General features: G+C 38.5%; 1 protein-coding gene across 1 annotated transcript in view; it reads right to left on the bottom strand.

The window, feature by feature from the left end:
• ITGA8 (integrin, alpha 8) overlaps window positions 1-26520 on the bottom strand; it is a 235400-nt gene that overhangs the window by 56809 nt on the left and 152071 nt on the right. The window contains exons 12-18 of the mRNA XM_012660904.1: window positions 15011-15056; window positions 12530-12637; window positions 7793-7848; window positions 7238-7392; window positions 5842-5979; window positions 5282-5349; window positions 3504-3651 (exon numbers count right to left, since the gene is read on the bottom strand). Coding sequence (XP_012516358.1) covers window positions 3504-3651; window positions 5282-5349; window positions 5842-5979; window positions 7238-7392; window positions 7793-7848; window positions 12530-12637; window positions 15011-15056 — 719 coding nt within the window. The remainder of the gene's footprint in view (window positions 1-3503; window positions 3652-5281; window positions 5350-5841; window positions 5980-7237; window positions 7393-7792; window positions 7849-12529; window positions 12638-15010; window positions 15057-26520) is intronic.

Below are 26520 nucleotides of genomic sequence, written 5' to 3'. Positions count from 1 at the left end.
CAGTATCCAGTCCATAGCAATTGTTCAATAAACGTGAACAGTTTTGACTACTATTAAGCCTCTACTATTATTAAGTCTCATTATTTGAAAGATGAGTAGAAAGAAGTAGATAGAAGTAAGGTAGATAAACAGGATGAGGGAGTAGAGTTGGTATGTTTGGAGGAAGGAACAGCCGGAACAAGCTACCTGTGGTGAGAGCAGAGGGGCATTCCAGGCACTGAAAAGAAATTCAGTCCAGCTGGAATTTAGGGTGTAGGGGTAAAGGCAAGAATCAACAAGTAGCCATGAGGCTGAAGCGGTGAGCAGGGGTGATGTCATTAAGGGCCTCCCAGGCACCTGGAGGATTTGGATCTTATCCTAAAAGCCATGGGGAGCTGGTGAGGGTTTAAGCAAGAGAGTGACATACTCAGATTTGCATTTTGCAAAGATGGTTGTCCCTGCGGGGGAAGGGGCTGAAGGCAGAGACATGGCGCGGTAAAGCAGGAGACTTGAACAATCTGGGCAAAGGATCACGCCAGCCTGGGTGAAGGCGGTGACGGTGGCACGTGGATGGAGAGAAGGCGAACTAGAAAGATTTAGGACTCACTTTAGGCTTTAGAAACCAGGGGGATGCTGGTGCCATTCTCGGAGATAAGAGATGCAGAGAAGAGGGGCGTGACTGTGGGAAGACCAAGAGCCCAGTTATGGACATGGCGGAAGACAGGTGGCTGTGCGAGATTGAAGGGAGGATGAGTATGAGGTCCCCAGAATAGCCAAATTCATAAAGACAGAAAGAACAGTGCTTCCCAGGGCTTGGGGACAGGGGGCAATGGGGAATTATTTTTAAGGGGTACAGAGTTTCCGTTTGGGATGATAAAAAAGTTCTGGGGATGGAAAATGGTTGCACAACAATGCGAATGCAATGCCACCAAACGGTATCCTTAAAAATGGTTAAAATGATACATTTTATGTTACATATATTTTACCGAAATAATAATGACGATGATGTTAATAATAAAGGTAAAGCATATAGACTTTTATTCCTAGAAAAATTTAAGAGAAAGGTCACTGAAGGGAAATATAAAGGCTGGCTCGATTATGGTTTCTAAAGAGATGATTAACATCGACATTTTCTGAAAGATGAATCTCAACCAAGGAACAGCAAAACTTACAATCAGATAATTCCTAAGTCTTTTCCCCTTGAGAAAAAATTGTTCGTAAAAAAACAACTTGAACTGAGTTTAAATAAAAAGGTACACAAACCTCAAACTGCTTGAAAACAAAGAAGAACTTGGAATGTGGCTTAGCCATGTAAAATTCAAAGACTAAGTCTCTGCCCAAGGGAAATTGATGAAGGAAAAAAATAGTTAAGGGCTCGTTTGAGATTATGGGTAATGTCTGTTGTAATGTTTCCGGCCAAAGATAGAACGATAAACACTCTCCCATGTTTTCCATGAAACAAAGTGAACGGTAAACTGGATGCTTTGCTGAAAGAAGAACATTTTAGAATAGAAGCTTTGTTTAACAAAGTCAGGGTTGGAATGACAAGAAGGGAATTGAAATAAAAATGCAAGTGGAACCCTGAAACATTTTTTAAAAATTACATACTTCAGCTTTATTTTTGCATTTGTTTATGTATAATTTGCATGGAAATACTCGTACGTGATATTTTTGTTTTTTCTTTTCTTTTCTTTTTTTGCTGGTAGAGATTTTATTATGAGATGACATTCTAAATTCAAAATAATTATTAATCATCAACTTTGTAAGTTGTATGTGTAAGTGCTCCATTGATTCTCACGTTTTTAATCTTGAAGTAACTTTATAGAGAAATGAAAATAAAATCATGTAATTAAAGAAAGAAGAAAGTGGGATGATTATAAACCATTCACTGGAGAAATTAGGGTTTAAATTGATTTTCATGTTTGAAATAGAAGAAAAAAGCAGGCTGGAGAGTTGCAAACAGTTTGGAAAAGAAGTGGAATGATTTTTCCTCTTTATTCAAGATCACTGATAACGTGGAAGAGTTAGAACATTTTGGGATTATTTTTTAAAACTATTTTGTTGAGATATATGTCTGACATACATGAAGCTCTAGACCTATTTAATGTATACAACTGGATGAGTTTGGAGATATTTTTTTCCATAAATTTCTTCAACAGAAACTTATAATAATTTTAAATGACTGTCAAGATATTTGATTGTTACTTAACTAGATTTCTCTTTTTATTGAGAAAATAATTCAACTAAAACAAACAACCATGAGACTAGAAGTGTGACTAGAGAATTTTATATTCCCTAAGTTTTTAGATGCCTTAAAAACACCAACATCACCACAGTGTATTAACATCTCTTTGGAGGAATCACATTTGGTTACGATAATCAATCATTAGAATGTTTAATATTATAATATTCCATCAAGGTCCTCAAGGATGCACTATTAGAAACTAGGAGTCATTTAATACATTTTAGTTAAATGAACAAATCTATCAGCAAATATTTAAGGAGCATCTATGTTGCTCTCAGTCCTGTGAAAGAAATGTAAAATTTGGTCTTTACCCTTAATTGTGATTCTATATATTTCTGAAACTGAAGGACTCCATTATTCCATAATGTATTTATAATGGTTTTCTAGACCAAGTGATGAAGAACATTCCAGAACCCAGGTATACTTTGAGTGAGAAGATTCATGGTCTGATAATAAAAGGAAAGATTATAAATAGCCCTGTTGTCATTTTAATAAATAGTGGCATTGAGCACTGGCAAATGAGGAAGGCCAGGCTCTTCCTGGTCACCATGCGGACCAAGAATAAAGAAAAATGGACTTGTTTCCTCTCCGGGCCGTTTTATCAGCGCCCAGCGGGGACTGGTTGGATCTTCGTCCCCAACCAATAATGAAAACCAGGCCTCCGACCGCCGCTAGAAACTGAAAGGAGCTCGACACAAGGTTAGAAAAGCCAGCGAGGACAAGGGAATTTAGCTGATGCATCCCACTGGTAAGCAGCTTCTTTTAGCCAGTTTTGTTCTCTTCCTTGCTTCAGCTCTCAGTCTTCGGCCAATTTATCTTTACGCTGTGGCCAAGGAAGACATTAACACTGTGCAAGCCCATCCCCCTTCCTGGGTCATTGCTATGACGATGTCACAAAGTGAGGTACTGTTAGGCTGAACCCAGAGGCTGGTGGGCGGTTCCATGGGACCTATCCCTTTAAATTGGCCCCACCCCCTTGGAAGGCCCGCCCAAACTCCACCCCTTTGAGAGCCCGCCCAAATCTGCCTATAAAAGCCCCCAGCCGCCCGCCACTTCAGGGCTGACGCCATCTTTGCCTCGGTCAGTGTGTAGGCGCACGTTGAAGTAAACTTCTTTCCACCTCTGCCGGGCCTCGTGCCTTCCCGTCAGCATTCTAACAGGTACCGTTTTGCTCTCTTTTATGTAGGAAGCAACTTTCAGTTAAAATGGCCCTGCTTCACATTTATTTCACTTCAACATTATACCTAGCTCTTTACCTCAGATAACTGGGCGGCGTTACCTTGTTGTTGCGTTCGATCCCAACGTAGTCTGCCTCTTCTGGAATCATCACAAAAAGTTCTGCTTCGTAGGCTCCTTCGCCTTCATTTCTTGCATTTATTACGAGCATAAGGTGATTTTCATCTCCGATGATGACCTCATGCTTATCTCTGAAAATGCAGTTTAAAAAGAATTATTAGGTCAACCTGAGCAAGAGCGAGACCCCGTCTCTACTAAAAAAACAGAAAGAAATTAGCTGGACAACTAAAAATACATAGAAAAAATTTGCCGGGCATGGTGGCGCATGCCTGTAGTCCCAGCTACTGGGGAGGCTGAGGCAGGAGGATCGCTTGAGCCCAGGAGTTGGAGGTTGCTGTGAGCTAGGATGATGCCAGGGCACTCACTCTAGCCAGGGCAACAGAGTAAGACTATGTCTCCAAAAAAAAAAAAAATTATTAGGTAACTGTACTTCTGTGGCTTCATGGATATTTTTTATTAAGGTTGTATCTAGGAGGAAAAGAAAGGAAATGGCAAATAACAAGACAGGACAAAAAAGAAACTGGATTATCATGAGGAGATAATGGGAAGAATCGAAAGAATCATTTCTGGATAAGAAGGGCAGGAAAACACCCAGTGGTGTGCTGGTAAATGTTTAACAACCAGTTCTCAAAAAAAAAAAAGTATTGATTTATAGCATTTTCAGATTCCGGTGGTGTAAATCCCCCCATTGTGACCAATTTCAGGCTACCAACATGTGTAACAGTTGCTAGCAAGATTCCTGCACGTTTAACATTTGGCTTGCAAGCTGGAATGAGGCACCTTCCGCACCTCCCTGGAAACATCCCCTGAGAAGAAAATGAACGATGGCAAAAAAGGAAGAGAGATGGTTTAGAAAGCAAGAGGGGGAGATTAATGCAAAGTGGGTAATAAGAGGAAAGAAACAGACAGATAAAATTAGATCTTAAACAGCTGATAGAGGATCTTGAGGTCTTCTGAGGAAACTTAATTCACTTGGAACTACAAAGCCAATCAGCAATTTGGAAATGCCACATCCACTTTGGAACCTTACTCAGAGCCATTGCCTTTGACATTTGATAAATTATGAAATTTTGGAAAAGTCCCCTCGAGGGGTTACCAAGCAGATTCCAAACACTCCAGTGAGATAGTTCTTGGGAGAGAAAGGAGCACATATCTGCTTTTTCTGCCATAGTATGTTTTACCTCTTAGTTCTGTGTCTTTCTATTAACGTTAACATAGTACAAATTCCAGTGTTGGAGTAAGGCTTCCCATTACTGGCAACTGTAAAGCTCTTTGATTCTTATTTGATTTTGTGACACCTTCTGCTTTACTCCATAGAGTTCCATGTAAGTTATTTTTTTTCAGTAAATTAAAATTAATTTTATTTTGACAGTTTTAAGGATGACTTTGAATCAAAGAGTGCTGCAAAAACCAGTTTGGTTAAGGTGTAGATGGAACCAGCCTTTGCCTACTTGACTGAAGTAAGTAAATATAACCTGAGCTACCCCATAGATGAGTTTACTTTTAACAAAAACATTTTTTTTTCACTTTTGCTGAAAGATGAGATGGCCCAGGCAGAATCCTAGGGTGTGTCACTCGACACTAATGACAAAGAACTGACCCAAACCGCAGCCTAACCCAAAGCATAGCTAAGCTCAAGAATTTCATGCAGTATATTTTTTTTGTATTCATTGGAAGTGCATACTGTCTCCTTTAAGAAGCTTTAAATAAACACCTGTATTCCATTAGATATAATGCACACGTTTATTTATTTAGACTTACGGTCTAGCCGACAGCTTCAAGTCAGGAACACAGAGGTTGTCTTCCCCGCAATCCACCAGGATGTGAGCCTGTGTTGTGCAAACATGCATCAGGAACAACCTGGGAAAACCTCAATCACATCCTTTCTCTTGAAAAATCTGAACGATTCCACAAATTAAACCAAAGCTTTCATTTCACTGTGCATGACTCTGCCCAGCAATATATCCTATATTACATGGCCTCCCAATATAGGCCAGTTTACACAATAGCCCAATTCCAATGCATTCTGAAATGTCTGCAAAGAATGCTACTCTGGGAATGGTTTGAGGATTATAGGCTAAGTTGCTTCTATTACAGTCACATTTTGAACAAATTAAATCTTGGTTGCACAAGAGGAAGGGCTTCTGAAAAACACAATGATGCAGTGTTTCAGGAAACATGTTAGGAAAAACTCTCAAATGTTACATGTCTATGCACAGGAATAAAAACAAAAAGATCTGACTTTCATCTTAAAACCACGGGAACAACCTCCCCCACCCCCGCCCCAGAGCTTGCTTGAGAAAGTGCCATCAAAGACCTACCTGTTCACTAACAACATTTTCCCTGTAGTAGTTCAATATTGGTTTCACTTCCAAGCCTTCTTTAAAGGTGGATTCATTCAAACTGTAATTCAAACTAATGTTGATTGGAGATAATTTATCTCGGAATTCAGTTTCATCCTAGAAAAAATAATCACAAACTCCAGAGAGGCTCCATGAAATAGCTGCAAGATGTCAGTCTACAAAAGGCAGGCAACACTTGATGTTACTCAGTGAAAGTGAATGATGAAGCAATTATCTTTGCAGCAGGCTTAGATGTGTGCAGATTTATGCAGTATATAGTAGCCAGTGTAATTAATATACATTCTGTGATGAATCATTTAGAGTCATGGCTTCAGTGAAAGATGCTTCTAGAGGTAATCTTTGGGTTCTCCAGGCCTTCAGCAGCTCACACAGTATGAGTCAATTCGCAAAGTAAAAGATTGCATTTATATACCATAAATGTCACAAAACCCATAATGAATTTGGATTTTCGTTTTCATGAGGTTGCCACATTGTGTGAGTCTCTTGGGCTCAGAGGAAGAAAACGTCTTGGTTTCCTTCATCTCTTACCAGCTTTTTAAGCCCTTACTTACATGAACTTCAGAATTCCTTCAGTATACTTGAAGTTCCCTTGGAAAAAGAAACAGAACTCCTCCAGGGGAGACGGCTGAGCACCAAGCAGAAAGCACTAAGGACACAGAGGATATGTCATCCTTCAATTGCGTGCCCATCAAGGCCATTGTAAGACTTATATAAGGGTCATGTGCACAATTCTTCATTCTTGAGTGTGATTGTAAACCTGTGGTTCCCCCTTGCTAAGTTCCTTAAAGGAGAGGAAATGAGAATGGATGATCATGACCTAACAACTGCCAAGGCGAAGATAGATCATTATGTTATCAATATTTTCGATTTTTAAATTTCATGGTCGGTTTTGGAGTTATTGGAAAAATACATTACATTAACAAATAATTATAAATTACTTTTAATAAAAGCTTTGAATGCCTAAATGTTTTCCTGAGTTGGGTCTGAAATGCACATTGATAAAATCTAACAAGACAGACTCACATAGGAGAAAAATTCAAATAAATTATGTTGAACTTTTATGTTTTGGGGGGAGGAGGTGGCTAGAAATGAAAACCATCTGAGTTCAGTGCCCTTACAAAGATTTTGTTGAAAGCAAAGAAGAAGCCTTGGAAATTCATAGCAACACATCATTAGGTTAGTTGAAGTCGGGGTCATGAAGAGAGCACTTGACCTTCAAATCAAGTTTCCTCCTACGAAAATGGAAATAAACTGATGGATCTGTGCAGACACGTATGATGGTTAAATGGAGAAAAATGGTTGGAATTTGCATATGAATGTGAAAGGCCAGAAAAGTCATTTCCGGAACACTTACTCGAAGGTAAACAATAAAATCCTGGCACTGGAGGGGTTTCTGCCTCTTTATCACAAGAGGGAAGACACGATGGGACAGATGGTTGTCAAGGAAGAGCGTTCGTTTAATGGCCCCTTTTTGTTTCAGGGAATCTAATTGCACCTCAGCCACCATAGCTAAAGGACAGAAAGAAAGTAAATATAATGAGGAGAGGGAGAGTATTCAGTGAACAGTGCTCTGTCAGATAAATTCTCATTTCAAGTTGCTTATTCAAGAAATTTTTTTTTATTGTTAGAATCAAACATGATACATGAACTGAAAACATTTTATAAAATACTCTCTAAAACATTTTTATAATGGTTTTACGCAAATTGTCATTTTCCTCATAATTATATCTTTGTATAGATAATATTATCACCAACTATTGAAGTAATATTTACGTAGAAGTTCCCAAAAAGGCAATAGGAATCCTGGTATTGATAAAGCACTTGAGTTTTAAATGGTCTATGCAGAGAAATGATTGTAGTTCGATTTTCTTAGTACAGTATAGGAGTGTAAAAATAAAAACATGCTCACCTATTGTGTTTGGAATGCTCTGGCCTGATACAGATGCACATACTCTTAAAGAAAAGCTATGGAAAATAATAGTCAATAATTTGTTAGTTAATAAAGTTTTGAATCTGAAGTCGAAATTTTCCTTTACTTCATCCCAGATGAAATGAATACGTCATTTTTCTCTATACTTCTAATTATTAATATACACACACATATATCTTCTACAACACTAATACAATTGAGACAGGTGACATTATTATATGAAAGGTAATAATTAAAAACATTAGAAGAGATTAATTGATTCAAGCAATCAATTAATTACTTTCTGTCTTTATTCAATAAATGCATATGAATATCTTCCATGTGTCAGGGAAGGAAGAATTAGGCAGCACACAGGAGACTAGCTAGAGAATACCTGGAGATGATTAAGAACATGGCCCCATTTGAGGAACCTAAAGACATTCATTGTGGTTGGAGCACTGAGGAAGTTGGGAAAGTTGTAGGAGGTAAGTCTGGCTCGGTTAAACGGTGGGAACAGGGCTTTGAAAGTCATGCTAAAGAATGTGGGTTTAATTCTAAGAAGCACAGAGCACCAAGGTATGCTTGATTGCAATCACTCATTCTGCTTGAAAGGAGATGGAACTTGGTGGAAACTTGCTAGGGGTGGGATAAGCCTGTAGGTAGAGAGAGGATAAAAGGAATGGGAGAAAGTGAGAAAATAAGGAGCTTAAAGCGGCTTAAAACTTAAAGCTAGGTGGGTGGAATGCTATGCATATAAAGACAAGAAAGAGAGGGTAGAGGCCCATGAGAGATACTTTATAGCTCTGCCGCCTTTAACATGAGCTGACCACAATCCGAGGAAATGTCTGCATTGGCTTGTAGGATGACCTGCACTTGCCTTTGGTGTGTGGCGATGGAAGGAATGAGAAATGGCCAATTGTCTCTGCCTGAGTTTGCTGAATGAATGTGCTTACCTCCCTCCTGAAAAATTCCAAGCCCTAACAGGCAGCATTAGAGATGGGGCCTTTCTACATTTCTAAGAAAGTAAAAATACTCACATATGATTTAATGACAGTCTTAAAATATTTTACTAGTAAAATATTACAGTATGATTTGACTATTTCTACAGAATTCAAAGGAGTAAATAATCCCTAATCATACTTTAATTATGTGTCAGCTTCCTGTGTCAAACATAATGAAAAAGTGTCACATCTGGGATTCATCTATCTACCGTGACCTCAGTCAATGTCTCCCTTCAGGGTAAATAATTTGCCACATACCATTAAGCCAAAAGTTTCCTGAAATTTCTATGCTATTACAAGTGTTTATTCTACTTCCTGAGAGAAATCACAAATTCCAACCCATTTCTCCTTCAATTAGAATTATTCAAGAAAAACCAATAGTTAATCACATCTTTAAATTTTGTAGTAAGTCTGGCTTTCAAAATTAGAATTTTTCTGTGTCCAACTCTTTTGGAAATACTTGGCTGTGTGTTAAAATCATCCATTGACCTTTCTAATCTATCTGTCATTACATGGAGTAGACAAAGCTCATTGGCTTTTATAAGATAAAAAAATTCCTATTTGTAATGAACTTATCAACACATATCAATCAAAATCATTTTAGATAGAGTATTTTTAACAGTTCAAAAGCAGTAACATTTTTGAAAAAGGAATAAATCAAAACTATAAAAGTAAACATCAGTTCCTCTTTGTGAGAATATATTTGATTGATTAATGATGTTATAGCTGATGGATTACTCTTGATTTATGAATTACATGTCAGTATAAATCTATATTCTTTCTTAGGGAAAGTTTAAGCTACTTTGATATCATTAACTGGATGACTTTAACTTTTTTCATACAAGTGTAATGTACTAACTGGTACAGCTTCCTGAATTACTGAATAGCACTCTGACCTAAATCTGCCCATTTATAGATGTCTTTAGCAGAGAAGAATTTTTCAAGTCATAACTTTTCAAGCACTCTGTTTTGATCTATAAAGAAAATCTCAAAATGTTATAGTAGTGGATTGACATATTCATTCTGAACTTAGAAAAACATTGTATATGCGTCATATATATTATATATATATCACAGAATTAGGTCCATCTGCAGGTATACACCTGATTATAAAGTACACTTCGGTCATCAGGGAATGCTTTCAATGCTTACTAAATTAGATTTAAAATTTCAAACTAGAATTTATGGTCATAGTCACTTTGGCTCATTAGTCTAAATAGATGTGATTGGAACAAAAAACATGAAATCAATCAAAGTCCCTCATGGCATAAATTCTAAATAAAACTATTTGTGGTCAGTGCTTCTGATGTGGTCAGAAGGCAAGGCAATACACTCAGTGCCCTCTACCACTAGTCTTAGTAGAAGCATAGTTGGAATAATGATTCTGTTATGTGACTGCTAATGGCCAAGTATGATGAGGGGGGAAATGAGCTAAATGTGAAACATGACTTAAAGTACAAAGCAATTCATTTTCATTCTCACCAATTCAATCCTGTTTCAATGATAGCAAACATCAGATTTTATGTAAAGTCACTCATACCTAGAGAGTTTTTTTCAGGTTTGACAAGTGGATAGTGACTGACTTTTACATTTATAAAATGAAAATTTTCACTAAATAGTTTTTCTTTCTCTAATTGGTTAGCGACCAATTAATATTTATTGAACTGGCTTTTTTTTTCTTTTTCTAACTTAGAAATGCCAAGAAGATACTTTATAAAACTGCACAGCTGTTCGAAAGACACAGAAACCCACATTGATGGATGTCAAGAACTATTTGCCACTTAGAGTTTACATAATAGTCTTCAGATGTACAATACAAGGTTATATCAAATATAGACAGAAATAACAGCAAAGAAAATCAACAGAGGCCTTTCAATCATTTCAGAAAAATTAAGCTAAATTCCTAGAATAAAAAAAAATTAAAAAAAGAATCAAAGAAACATGTTTGATATATTCTAGACTGAACCAGCTGTTAACTTTCTATTTTCTGATACTCTGAGGCACTATTCAAAACTTTTGCATGTGAAAATAAAACATCTTTCAGAAAATACATGCAACAGAATAAAACAATTGTAAAGGGATATATTATACATTTGTCCACATAACAAATTGCATTTTATCTTAATAATATGATTTAATGCAAAAAGAGAATGGCTTGTGAAAAGAAAGACATTTTCTTGTTAAAAAGTAATATTCTTTCCATAAAACCAAACAGATCCCATAATCTGTTAAAACCACTTCAATCTTGTAAAAATATCCAAACTAAAAACCCTTAGAAAAACTTATCTAGTTCAAAACAAAAACATCCTATACCAGAGTGTGCCACATATGCGTCAAAGAATGCAGCCTAGAAGTTCATTCAGTTGTGTAGGTGTGAACACGAGACTATTTGGCAGAAAATACTAGAGTTTTAATACTCATGATCAAGTAGCAGCTCTCACAGTTCATTTACTGGTCATTTAATCATGCCAGGGTAAGGAAAAATGCTGGCTGTCACATGCTTTCTCAGATCAGGTTTTCATTATACTATTTTATGGTTTTAAACTATTTAAAAATGTGCCCGGGGCATTTCCCAACTACTTTCAAAAGCAGTTAAAAGGACAAGACATGCCTCCAAACTCCCCCTACCCCCAGTTCCCAGCAATAGGATATATTTTTCAAAGAATCGTTCAGGGTCCTCCTTATTCCTCACCTACCCACCACCTCAAAAGCTTTGACTCAGTATGAACTCCTGTCAAAAGGCCATCAACAACATGCTAACATTGGCTGGAGGTAACTTCTTTGGGTCAAGACTGGTTTGTTGTGCAATTCTAACATTCTCAGGAACCATGCTGTCTGAGTTAGACCATATCTCCTGGAAAATAAGGGCAAATCTCAAACACCCCAAGGATTTGTTGAATTTTCAGAGGCTATACCCTGATGGTATTATCCAACATAATGATTTCTGACCTTTGAGGTCCTACATATTGAGAAACAAAGAGGTATTTTCTTCAGCTGTGTTACAATCAAGTTCCATTTGGCACTCCCTTCAGGTGACTGACATGATTCACAAGAACATGGCTTATGTGACTTCTCAAAGTCTAGGCAAAGCTTCTATGGTCCAGGCAAAGGAAGAATTCTACCACTATTCTTAATGATGGCTACAGAATACAGTTGAGGGCACAAAAATCTCTACTTTTATAATGTTTCCCTTCTGTCTAGTTGTACATGATAAGTTACAGAACTGACATATGTTGTCAGCACAGGAAACTGTGTAATTTAACCCAAGCTTGACTGTTTAAAGAGGTGGCATTATATATTACAGATACTGAAAAGCAGTATCTATAAGCATATGCAAATGCAAGAGTCAAGGCATTTTGTTACATTTTTACTTTGGTTAATGTTTATTTTAGTACGCTGAGAATCTAAAAGGGATCTTCAAGATTTGTTTCACTGGGAATTTTCCCAAATGGCTTTCATGCTCTTCATCTAACCTAGAGCCTGTAGATTGGAGAAGTCCCCTTTGTATGATAGAACCGTAGGCAAAGAGCAGATCATGTCATAGATCCTTTTGAAAAGCTAACTCCTTGCTACTCAGACTTGGTCCACAGACCAGCAGCATCAGCAGCCTCGTGGAGCTTTTTTTCTGGAAGTGCAAAGTCTCCCCAGACTTACTGAACCCAAAGTCTGCATTTTTCACAAGGTACCCAAGTGATGTGAATTCCAGTAAAGTTTGAGAAGTGCTGGACGAACTCACCAGGCCGCAGGTGTCATAGAGTCTGGAATCCGGCAAGTTTTGTTTTCAAGATTGATGATCATGGGATGCAGCAGAAGCTTTGCATCCACAGTCACAACTGGCCTTGCTCTGCGAGGAGATAGCACAGGGTTTGTGTGAACCACAGGAGTGACAGGCGGAAGGCCCCTTCAACACAGGGAGAACTCCACCTCCAGAGGCCATCGCCAACATTCCCAGCCTTTGTGTCAAGAATTCTGCTCACTGCATGAACAGGTGGGCACACTCAACTAATTACCTCGAAACACACCTGGAAGCACATGAGTACAAATAAAGCATGCTAGGGGGCCACCAAGCAGAGTTGCATTCACAAGCCTGCTTGCTTTACGGAGTGGGCTCTCGGTATTGTGACAATATTGCTGTGAAATACTGCTCTGTGATCTGCTACAATATCTCTATCCATAGCTAAAGAAATAAATCACCTTAACAGCCACTTGTGTCTGTAAGTACTTGAATGTCACAATTTTTGTTGCCTCATTGATAATTTTTTATTTCTAGCGATAATTTTCTAGCCAAGCTTTGCAGATTGAGGCAAACACATGAAGGTCAGCCTACAGAATAATTCTGCACTTCACCCAGAACAGTGGTTCTTAATCCTGATTGCATGGTATAATCTCCCAAGGAGCTTTAAAACAAATGCTATGTCCAGACCCACCACAGACCAGCTGAACCAGAGTCTCTGTGGTAAGGACCAGACATTGGCACTTTAAACAAACTCTCCAGATGATTCTATTATAATTAGCTAACTTTGAGGAGGGAGGCTTATACAGAGTAAACTCAATTCCAGCTACCCAGGTGTGGATAACAAAAAAAGAGAATCAATTATGGGGGAAGGGAAAAAGTAATTTTTAAACCTTGGTTCCAAGATATGTTAGCTGAGAGTCAAAGTCCCCAAATGATAGTGTGAAATGATACCATGCTGGATAATAAGTTTTCCCCTGACAGAACAGAGGGATGAGTCTTGGGGCAGAATGTCATTTAGGGCACTGCTCTAAACAATTGAAACAGTGGGGCCTACTGGGATTTTTCCTAAGCTCCTTTATGCTGCATAATTTTGTGTTTGATATTGTGTTAGCTCCAGGCCTTGGAAAAGCAGATAATAAAATGAAATTAGACATGCAAAAGATTTATTGAGGGCAAATGCCTATAAGGAAAAAAGGGGAGAGAGTGGATGAGGCTGAAAGTTCTGGTCCTCAGAAGGACAGAGGCCAGGAAGGAAGGTGGGTACAAAAGTTCTAGCCTGGGCAAGGGGTTCAAACTTTGAACCAAAGTTGCCCTTGAGAGGAGTTCCATATCTTATAGAAATAGGCCTACAATTTATGTTCTTGTTGTGACCAGTAATTGGCTGCGCACAGCCCATGGAAAATATGTCCTTGGTAGAAAGGTGGTGATGGATTCAGAGTGTGGCAGCTGGGTCCTAAGTCAGTCTTGCTCCAGCAGCTCTGAGTGGTGCACCTTCTTAACCACCACACACCCAAGCACCATACTTCAGACACTTTGAGAGTTTCAACTGTCTGATTCTTTAGAACCTGAAGTGGGGAGGGGGTGGTATAAATCAGTCCCCTTTGAGTTTGATGAAGAAGAAAATCTTGCCTATTTGAGGAAAGCTAACCTTAGAATCTCTTTGGGAGCTGACTAGGTTAGCACTAATGCCTGGTACACCCAGGTATGCTCTTGGCCTTTTGTCTGCAAATCCTGACCTCGTAGTGTCTTGAATTCTTAAAAAAATGTTTTTTTTTTAAGAAGAGAAAAGAACCTAATGTTTTGGGCACCATGTACCAGTTACAACTCTGTATACCTCACGTGAATATTCTCACTGAATGTTAACAAAAGTAACCTTATAAAGTAACTATTGGTATCCTCTTTTGCAGATGAAAAATCTGAAGCTCAGAAAGTTATGGAAACTTGCTCAAGATCACAAATCAGTGAGTGTACGAATGGCCAGGCTTTGAATCCATAGCTGTTATATTTGAACTGTTTTCAATACTTGCTTTGGGAGGCTACCAATTCCTGGTATGTTCTATTCCCTAATTTAGGGCCCCATTTGATAACAGAAGCCAGAGTAAATAGTAACATTTTTCCATCTTGCATCTCTTATTTACAAGTGAACATTTCAATGCATTTCCAAAACAAAGAGAAGAAATCAAATACAGTAACACTTAAAAAGTGGGTCATTTTGTAATATCTGCTGAATTTCGTATCTTATTTAACGTTATGTTTATAGGGTCTGGAAGTTTGGTCATGCAGTATGAGAATAAAAATACAAAGGGAGAGAAAAAGGTCTAAACATTGAGAGCAACAAATACCTCTAGGCTTTAAAAAGAGCATCTAAATATTTTCCAGAATAAACAGTTGGACTATGCTCTTTAAGGCAAAACTAACAACAACAAAAGAAAATGCATTTGAAACAATGGGAAGAACATTTGCATACCACCAACCACATACCTGTAAACAGCTACTTTTCCTCTTCCAAATGCGCCCACAATCAAATCTAAAAAAGACACAAACACAAAACAAAGGCAGAAATCTTACAGAAACAATTTACTAAGCTCATAATCATAAGTAACAAATAGAGTATCCATAAGTGCTGGTTGTAGAATGAGAGCCACAAAATAAGAAGAGGAAATCACACCTTTCTTAAGACATTTTGGAAAGCATATTGGAGCTTCACTATATCCAACCGATATGACAGGTCAATCAGTAGACCTGAAGCTGTTCTGTACTTAGGAAGGCCAACTTTCCAGAAACTCATCATAACATCACTTATCCTATCCTCCCAACTCAAGGTATACCTCTCAAGGAAAGGAACAGGGAAAAAGCATGTGCTTGTTGTCTACTAGGTACCAGGCTCATCACACATATTGCCTTATCAGCAACAACCCTATGAGCAAGAATAATTAGCCCTACAGTGTGACATTCTAATTGTCATTTTGACACAACCAGTATATACTACTGGTTCCTGAGTATACTTTCAGCAACCAGTAGCATATAAAATAATTGACATATCATTATAACGATCTTAAGTAATAATAATAAATAGCACATTGAACACTTAACTCTATGCCAGAAATTCTTCTAAAGGATTTACTTTAATTGATTTCTAACAAGAAGTTAGAAGTCTCTGTTATGAGCACAATTATGCAAATGAGTAAATTGAGATTTAAGAAGGCTAAATTATAAATTCCCTAATGTTGGTTGGGCACATGCCTATAATCCCAGCACTTGGGAGGCTGAGGCAGGAGGATCGCTTGAGCCCAGGAGTTCAAGGTTACAGTGAGCTATGATCGTGCCACTGCATTTTAGCCTGGGTGACAGAGCGAGACTCTGTCTCAATCAATTGATCAATAATAAATAAATAAATTCCCTAATGTTCACACAACTAGGTAAGTGGTGGATCTGGGTTATAGCGATAGAGTCATCTTGGACTAGTTGAAGGGTAATGCTCCCAGCGATCTCAGTGACTGCCAACACATAGGTCAAAATATTGGCTTTTCTTAATCTAATTTACAGTGGTTATTCCTGGTGGAAGCAATCAAACAGACATAAAAATGACAATGCCTAAATCTGCAGAGTAACACTCAGATGTAAGAAAATTGGATTTGATACAAACAAGGGCCACGGAAGAAAACTTAGAATAGTTGAAAATATAATTGCTTAATTCTATTAATAGTAAGACATAAGTGAAAACGGAAAACAACAACAACAAAAGGGAGGATGTTATTTGTCCACTCCTTATAGAATTAGTATTCTATATGAATAAGAATTAGTATTCTTACTAAGGAATTAAATCGGTATAATAGAGTTTGCACAGAAAAATGATTTATAGCTGTATTCCCGGGGCACCCACCTTTCCAGTATGTGCAAACAGAGTCACACTACAAGCACTTATGATTCTTCTCCTGAGGGCTTAGTATCCCTGGGAATGACCGTTAGCCAATTATGGGTGGGAATGGTAAAGTAGCCTAGCTACCTCATCAGTCAAGTGGGATAACTCTACGGTACGTTCTCTGTTTATTTCCCCAGCCACATGGAGCCCCCGTTGCCTACAATGGCAACCATTTGCTAATAATCTCTACTGCATCCTTCTTTTCCACATCTCTCTTCTCTATTCCTGTAGTAGCGTTTCTCAGGACCATTTCTCAAATAAACTACTTGTTTTCTCATTTTTGTCTTAATGTCCGTTCTGGGATGACCCAACCTAAGACACAATAATGCTTGTTAAAATTTTTGTGAAAAAAAATGTACTCAAACATCCTCGGTATCAAGACCACAGTCATTTGTCTTCTGTTTTATTGATACAGAATCAGATTCAGACCATAGGGTCAGGATTTGACTCCAGTGTTCCATATCTAAAACCATGTGCATGCCAATGTTCACATAAATCAAACAAAGGTTGTCTAAAGAGCTCTGTGTGCATGAAATTAAAGACCGCATTAAGAAAAGGGCCACAGCTTGGCCAACCATGGCTCATGGAATAAACCATTCCTTTCCAAGCATTTAAGTCTTTGAAGCCAGAAGCCAAAGTTTCTAAGTCTATTGATTTTTAAAATCATAATGGTAAATTATATCAGAATTTCAACATTTCCAACTATATTGTTCACATGTATTCTTTCTGTTACATTGGTCCCTTCTCACATACCAGTACATTTTTGGTATGTCAGAGGAAAAAGAGCTACTGGCTTGAAGAAACATGAACTCTGTTCTTCCTGTGTAATTACAAACTCCAATATTTAGACAAGTGTAACACAGGTGGCCCTGGCCTGAATCCATATCTGGTGACATGATGCCCACTAGGAGAGCTCTATTATGAAAACCAATTCAAGAAGACTTATGTGCTTTGTTCTTGGCTCCAAATAAGGTGAAATATTTATATAACAAGATTAGACATTTTATAAATAGCAGATGAATTTTAAGAATTGACTCTCTGGAAATGGCAAAGAAAATAAGACTGTAAGCCCTTCCAGGGCAGGAATCTTTAGGTTTCCATATCCCAAATTCTTCATGGAATGGTATGAGTTGAAATAAATAAAGAATCTTTGCATCCACAGTACCAGGCACAGTGCCAGACATGGAATAGGGACTTGGTAAATGCCTGATTAAATAGGAGGATAAGTAATAATGTGATGCTATATTAAAGATGAGAGAAATGACAAAGATGAGACAATTAAGACAGGCTAATGTAAACCACAGCTAAATTATGCTGGGCTTTTGTATATACACTTGAAGCTGTTGTGAGACAGACAGACGGACATACACACACAGGTTCCAGATTCTACAAAGTAATATAGAGATCACAGCTAGATTGCCACTATAGGTGACAATTTCAGAGATACCTTCCTAAGGGCAATAATGAAAAGACCTTTCCCTTAGGAACTTTTAATTCCTATGCCTTAGGGTGGGAATTTTCCTACTCTGGAAAAATAAAATAACTGGCAAAATAGGCCACAATTTTCTTCATAAGAATGTGGCCACAGTTATCCAGAAGCCAAGAAAACAGTTATCTACCACAAAAGTCTGTTTGCCTTTTGAGACACTACCTTGGTATTGTGCCTGCTGGAAAGGCCAGAAGCCTTTATTCTCAGGACCTTAAAATCATCAGATCTCTCTAGGGGAGGAGAATTGATTTGCTGATTGGTGCTTTAAACCAATTTCTCTTTCCAAAATATGAGATTGGTTTTGATAAGCACTATTTAGTTTCCATATATACACACACATGTAGATGTGTGTGTACAGTATATATGTTATGTATATGTTCCACTTATATGCATGTATATTTATGTTGGAGTATGTATATATGTGTACGTATGGAATAATCCTTAAATAATACTCAGAAATAATACTTTAAAATATCACATCATTCTATGCTTAGGAATTTAAATGGTAATCTGGAGACAAAGTAATTTTGGTGCTAATATATGGATTCATAACCATGCAAACTTTTTCTCCCTAACTTTGAGACAACAGGTCTTACACCATTATCTAATGCTTATTTGTTTCTTATAAAAATTTCTTAAAGGCAGGTTCTGAAAATAAACAAATGAAAAATTTTGCCTTTCTCTATACATAGACACTTAGCTGTTTGGGTTTTTTTGTCTTCTTGAAGAAATAACTGGCAACTAAAATTGGTTCTTTCCCCTCAATCAAAAAATGTTCTCAAAGTGCTGGAGGACCTTGTTATTTTTGCCTCATACTGCCTGAGAAACATAGTTTATTTTCCTTTTGGCTTTTGATGGAACAACTAAGTACTTTTAAGGAAATAAAAAGGGGAAATTAGCATGAATGCAGGATCAGTTGGCAAGAAAAAAATAACCCTAAAAATGTGAGGTCGTAGGGGTTGCATTACACCTATGTTTTGAATTTTATTTCTCACAAATTATTATTTTTAAATGAGGACGAAGAAACGAGCCAAGCCTTTAAAAGTGATGCTTGGACTGTAGAGTCTGATTTCACTAATCCATGAGGGAAATTTGAGAGCTGGAAGAAGTTCTGTTTGAAAACATAAGCTTTGTTTTGAGTGTAGATTTGAGGTTTGGGTTCAGTGGGCAGGGTGTAGTGAGGACAGAGAGTGGAAACTTCCGAGGGAAGAAGCAGACAGAAGGGGGGAAAGCAAAAGGAAGAGATGTGACAGTGTTAAAGAGTCAGCCGGGCACGTTGGCATGTGCCTGTAATTATAGTTACTGAGGGAGGAGGATCACTTGAGGCTGTGAGTTCAAGACTGCAGTGTGCTACGACTGTGCCCGTGAATAGCCACTGCACTCCCTCCTGGGCAACACAGCAAGACCCCATCTCTTAAAAACAAAGAAACACCCGGAGTCATTTCGTGGGAGAGGTCTCTGTGACCACCCAAGCACCAACCTTTCCTAAACTACATCACCCTTTCTTACCTGGTACCTTCTTCTCACCTCTCACATTCTCATCTTGTTGAGAAATATACTGATGTTGAAGTCTGCTGCTGAAAATGCCGTCAGACACCTCCTTTTTATTTTGCAATTTAAAAATATTTACTATTTTAAAATAATTCTAGATAATGAGAATTGCCATAAAGTACTTCCAAATCAATGAGAACCATGGGCATGTATATCTCACAGTTGTATGAAAAGAGTATGATTAATTAAAAGGGAAGACCTCCTAAGAAGGGGAAATGTTTATAATGTATATGCCTGATCAAATGTCAATATTTTTCAACGCTTAAAAGAATGTCTGGTACCTAGTGAAAAAGTAAACATTAATAATTATTATTATGCCTAATTTGTAACAAATTCATATGTTAATAATAAAACTATGAGCATTCTAATAAGATTATAAACAGGGAATTCACATAAAAAATAAATACTTATGACTAATACATATATGAAAGGATGTTCAACTTCACTAGTCATTGAAGAAATACAAATGAAGGGAACAATGAGTTGTTATTTTTAACCTTTCAAATTGGAAAAGGTGAAAAGATTAGTACTAGGCAGTGTTGGGTAGAGAGCAGAGAACCAAGAACTCATACACTCTGTGGGAGTAGAAATTGGCATAATTTTCATGAAAGGTAGTTTGTTGATATGTGTATGATAATGTATACCTTTGACTCAGTGTTTTTACTTTTAGGAATTTATCCTGAGGATATTTTGGACAATTGTGCAAAGATATATCAAAAGCTAATATTCTAAACATTTAAAATATAATTGCCTTCTTTAATTGTTACAATAATCTCATGAAGTAGACACTTTTACTATCCCAGTTTTACAATGAGGAAAATAAGGTATAGAGAGGCTATATACACTAAGTGGCAAGAGCAAGTTTTAAACCCAGGCAGTCTGGCTACTGAGCCCACACTGTTCCCTTTTGTCCACACTGCCTCCTAGGAGCATATCTATCTACATGCTATTTTTGTCCTCTCTTTAAAATTTTTTAAAAATTAAAGATGCATAAATTTCATCCTTTGTTGTATACAGATGTAAGAGCTTTGATAAACACGTGCAATGCTTTCAGCTTAGTACATTTGTGATTCATCCACAATGTTGGTTGTATGTACCAGTAGTTTGTTTCTTTTTATTGCTGAGTAGATTCCACTGGGTGGATGACGCATAGTTTGTTTACCCGTCCCTGGCTAAGGGACCCCTGAGTTGTTTTTACTTTGGGAAGGTCACTCTACACCTCTGTGTACAGGTGTTGGTATATCTAACAGGCCAATTTTGATTTGTACATTGTCTCTCATCAAATCTCTCTAAAACCTTCGAAGCCTTTTAAATGCAGTGTTGTATTTCAAGTGGCAAATTACCGAGTAGAAGGTGAGAAATTCAGAATTGTAAATTCCAGTTCACTTTGCCACTGGCTTCTGAACAACCTTGAACAAGTCACCATTTATTGCCAAATCTCTGGTGAAGTATTTGAGGTTCTCCAGATGAGAAAGTCAAGCACTCAGTAGCATTGGTTGGGGTCAGATGACTGCATTCTGTGGGCTCTGATGTACCCACCCAGGGCTCTCCTTTGCCTCTTGACTCAGCCTTGCTCTTGCATGTTTGGGGTCCCCTTGTGCCACCACTGAGAGACCGTTTCTGGCTTTCTCTCTGGCTTTGCAGCCTGTTCGCCTGCATGACTCAGCTCCGTAGATGTCCAGCTCCTGTCTTGGCATTGCCCCTGCCATGGCTCACAGAATCTCCTCCAGGAATCATCCCTGCCAAGCCTCTTCCTGCAGCACCCAAGCATTTTAAACACAAGTGAAGCCTGTCAGGCGGAATTGTTTACCTGGATACACCCAGGGTCAGCTCACTTTCATACAATGATGATATTAAGAGAAACAACAGGATTCAAGATAACACGTGACATGGTGGGGTTAAAGATGGCATGTGCATCTGGCAACATCCACTCATAAGTGGGTTATAAAACTGGCTTAAGCATTCGGCACTGGAAAAACAGCTCATGTCTGTGGGAAGCAGGCATTGAGATAAGTCTCCTTGAGTTTGGCAAATTGTGTTAATCTAAAAATAGACAGAGGTTGCCTTCCTTGCTTTTTTATTGCAACATGCAAAATATTCCTGAGAGGAAGGTTATGGGTTGAGGAAGAAATGTTTGGGAAAAAAAAAAAAGAATGCATGATTTTATCCCAGAAAGTAATAATCCTAACAATCTGTCTGAAATGTTTCCAAATGAACTCCGAAGAAAAACATTTATGAGTTGGAACATGGTATTAGGTTGCAACACTCTAATTTACTAAGGGTTTATTTTCCTTTTTAAAAAAAGCCCACAAAAATAAGAGCAAAATATCAAACGATGAGTCTGCCTTATGAAAATAGTTTTCTGTACGTTATTAGCATCCTGTGGCTGCGGGGATAATCCCTCTCTGTTCCATTGCTTGATGATCCACTTGTTTTCCATGTCACTGGATCAAAGGTATTTAACTTTATCCCTGTCCTGGCCACACTGTATGCATGCTGTCCAGTCAGTTGCTAAAAGTCCTAGAGAAAAATCAGGACCAGTGTCACTTGTAAGTGGCTGCCTGTTGGGAATGATTTCACAGTCTCCAGAAGAGGCTGACAGTTCACAAGAAACGTCCCCCACGTCGAGCCTGATAGACAAACTGCTCTGATTAAGAACTCGCGGGACTTTATACATTTGCTAAGTGTTCCAGGTTGAATTATACCTTCCAAAAGTCATGTGTTGAAGTCCTAACTCCCAGGACCTCCTAATGTATCCATATTAGGGGACAGGGTCTTGAAAGAGGTAATTAATGTAAGATGAGGTCATATGGGTGGTCTCTAATCCAGTAGGCCTGGTGTCCTTATAAAAAGAGGAGATTAGGACACAGATGCACACAGATGAAAGGCAATGTGAAGACATGGAGAGAACACAGCTATCCACAAGCCAAGGAGAGAGACCTTAGAAGAAACCAACCCTGCTGACACCTTGACCTTGGACTTTCAGTCTACAGAACTGTGAGGAAATAAATTTCTCTTTTTTTGTGCCACCCAGTCTGTGTTATGGCAGCACGAGCAAATGAATACACTAAGATACAAATGGGGATGGAGTTCAAGGGCAGTGTGGGAGAAGGGTTCCCTACATGGGTACCTCATTCAACAACTCTTTATTGATCACTCGCCATGAGCCAAGTCCTACCCCAAGTGCCCAGAATTTGGCAGTGGGCATGCATACCGACCTTCCCTTGCCCTCCAGCTACTGAGAGTCTATCAGTCAACTTGCCAAGGAGACTTGTTAGAAACACAGGCCAGTACCCACTGCATCAGACTCCCTGGGTGGGACCCACTTTCCCCAGATCACTCACATCCTGATAAGAGTAAGGTCATTAGATCTTTTCCCATCCTATGTTTGAGAAATGCGGTTAAGTTTCTGCAGTTGATGTGTAGTCATCCTCAGGGACAGGGGATGAGGGGCCTGAACATCCGCCAACATGAGCTTCACCTGCTTCACAATTCAGTCGAAGTCTGGCTAGACCGAGAGCTTTCTGTTTTACACTCACTCCATGAACTTCTCTTAGGGTTGATGGTTTTTAGGTAACCAGCTATTAATATCATCACAGGAAAGTGTCAGTAAGAAAATCTAAAATGATTACCATATAGAAAGAAGAGCATCCCAAGAACAATGTTTGCAAATAAGAAGTCCTGAAGAGGATTTTGTCATTATATTAGTTATTTTGAAAATCTCCTACCTATCATCGCATAGGAGGTTTTAGACAAAGATTACCTGAGTCATCACCTTACAGTGCATGCCTGGCTCTGGGGCAAAGAACCTGGACCTCAGCCTTGGAGCTTGTTTCCCTCCCTCCCACCTCCACTTGGTCAGTGGAGTTTAAAAATAAGAACAGTGAGGTGCTCGAGCTGATGGATGTCCTAAATGCCCTGACTTGATTATCACACATTCTATTCATGTATCAAAACATCACCTGCACATGTATAAATACATACGAATATTATGTTTCAATAAAAAAATTTTAAATATCTAAAAAATGAACAATTGACGTGCAGAGTACTTTACAGTTTGCAAATTGGCTCCACAACAGTCCTGAGTGGAGGGGATTTCTGATCACCTTTCTCTTTGGCTGGATATTCAAAGGTTAAGAGATGTCCAAGACTACAGAGCTGGAAAGAAAGGAGAATCGGGTCCCCTCACTCTGACTTTGGTGCTCTGTCCTTCACGCTGGCTACTGGTTCTCCTGGTCTAGCAGCTTGAACAGCAATTGGTATCTAAATGCCTAAGGTCAAATGTCAAATGCTTGCCAAAAATGAGTCTGCCGCTTGGAGTGGAGCCTCCTGTTACCCCAGGAGAGGAATTCCAATGCGTACTTTATTTTTATTTTTTTATTTTTTATTTCAGAGTATTACAGGGCTACAAACACTTTGGTTACATAAATTGCCTTTGCACCACCCAACAAGCGTGCCCATCCCCCAGATAGCACGCACTGCATCCATTAGGTATGGTAAATACCCATGCCCTCCCACCTGCGCAACATCCTATGAATGTTCCTTCCCATATGTGCACATTAAGGTTGACCAGTTAGTACCAATTTAATAGTGAGTATATGTGGTGTTTGTTTTTCCATTCTTACGATACTTCACTTAGAAGAATGGGTTTCAGCTCCATCCGGGATAATACAATAGGTAGTTCATCATTTTTTTGTGGCTGAATAATACTCCATGGTATACATATACCACATTTTGTTAATCTACTCATGTATTGATGGGCACTTGGGTTATTTCCACATCTTTGCCATTGTGAATTGTGCTGCTATAAACATTCAAGTGCAGGTGTCTTTTTTATAGAATGTCTTTTTTTCCTTTGGGTAGATGCCCAGTAATGGGATTGCTGGATCAAATGGTCTTTCTACTTTTAGCTCTTTGCGGTATCTCCATACTCCTTTCCACAGAGGTTGCACTGATTTGCAGTCCCACCAGTAGTGTGTGAGTGTTCCTATCTCTCTACATCCTCACCAACAAAGGCCACCATCACTATCATCTCTACTTATATTTCCATACTCATTCTATATGGGTGTAAAATAGTTGACTGGATTTAAGCAGAGTTGGAGGTAAAGAGAGATGAGAATGACAGTTTATATGCAAAGGTCTGTGGCTGGTAATTGGTCTGTCCATTTATTCACATTTATTTATTCACCTATTCACTTAACAAGTATGTTGACCATGTATGTTTTGTGCCAGCCATTGTCTTGGGCACTAAGATTCCAAGGTGAGCAAAACCAAATCCAGTCCTAGCCTCAACTAATATAGTGTCCAGTGTAGTGGGGCAGAAGGAACATTTATCAAAGGACATGTGTGATTTCCATCTGAGATAATTGTTTTCAAGGGAAGGACAATAGTCAGGGAAGTCTTCCTGAGGAAGTGACATCTGACCTGAATTTCTAAGTGGGAAGTGAACTCCTGGGAAAATGGCCAGGGTGCACAAATACTTTGAGGCAGAAGGCATGCATCAAGTGAATTACATAAAAATATAGCTTTTAGTTTGCATATTAATAAATTAAAAATGATGTATAGAAAGAATGTACAGAGGGAGGGCAGAAATAATGGGCAGTTCTAAGCACAGGGGCAATTTATTCCAACTAATTCATAATCCACCTTCCTTCCCCCATTAAAAAAAAAACCAGGGTTATGAAGCAAGTTTTTATTAACTATATCTTTACAAGCCAGATCAAGTGTAAGTGATATATTATCATATTCACTGATGCCCTGGATTTCAGAAAGAAGCCAGTGTCTATGACTATTTGGAAGGAAGTTAGTTCAAACTTAAGCTGACAGATGACGTGTAGCATATAAATGTCATAGCCATGCAGTTAGATTTCTTCTACCTGGTGAGAGAAATGTGCTATATTTACTACCTACAGGTGGGATATGATTTGAACCTGCTTTGAGACAGAATCTGGGGTGAAGCATGAGGAGGGATGCAAGTCTGGCGTGTGAGGGAGTCACAGCTTCATTTTTAAGGTCATTGATTCAGCGCAGTATCCAAGGCACAACTTTTCAATAGGGCTGCCTCTTCAAAGGTGAGTCAGAAATGCGGCAGATGGAGGTACTCACATGTCTTCATGCCAGAATAAGCAAAATAGAAATCTCTGTTTTAGAGATGTGACAGTTCCCAAGCTTTCATGTTTTAATCTAAGGCTGGGAAAAAAAAGTCATCATATTATGTTATTGGGCTTGAAAATGACTGTAGCTAATCTTGGTTTTGGTCTTTCTTAAATGCAGTTGTGAGTGTACCCAGCAGTCACTCTCAGCCTGGATCTGGGAATTTCTCAACGGGAATAGAAATTCCCCTTTGCAAAGACATCACACAAATAGGTTAGTGTATTTGTGAGTGGCCGGGCAGTGGCAGGTAGATAGGTCAGGTTCATCTCAGCAGTCCATGTAGCAACCATACAACTCTTACCATGTAAGAGTCACTACAGCTTAAAAGCAATCATGGTGAAGATATTTACACCATGGAAATTGGAAAATGCTACAAATCTGGGCTTTTTCTTTTCTTTTCCCTGGACAGGTGCTTGTTAAACATTTACCAACACATCTCTGAATAGAAAGGTACATTTCAAGGTTGAAGATATGGACAGTAGGATCTCTTGAGAAGTATTCAGAATAGCTCCTAGACTCTCCTCTGATGGACAGGAGGCTGGATAGCTATCTGCCTGTCCTTGTGCCCTAGCAGTTGAGGGTGTCCCTGGGGCTATTAATCCCCAGACATCCCCAGTTTCCCCAGAGTTGCTCCTGCACTCATCTCGGGTCAGTTCGTTATCCTCACCTGGAATACCTTAATGGCTTTCGACCTTGTTTCTTTTTCATTATAACTCTGCCTTCTGATTGCTAAAGATTGAGGTCCTTAAAGCATCATTTTGAAATATGAAACGTCATCTTTTTCCACTATTTTTCTAATAAAGTCCTAATTATTTAACATGCTATTCAAGGCCCTTTGTTATTTGTCCTGGACCTACCTTTCATCTTTACCTCTCT

The sequence above is a fragment of the Propithecus coquereli genome, unplaced genomic scaffold, assembly GCF_000956105.1.
Source record: "Propithecus coquereli isolate 6110/MARCELLA unplaced genomic scaffold, Pcoq_1.0 Scaffold69, whole genome shotgun sequence".
Taxonomy (NCBI): Eukaryota; Metazoa; Chordata; class Mammalia; order Primates; family Indriidae; genus Propithecus; species Propithecus coquereli.
The sequence above is the reverse complement of the archived record's forward strand: the minus strand, read 5'-3'. Positions and strand labels throughout refer to the sequence as shown.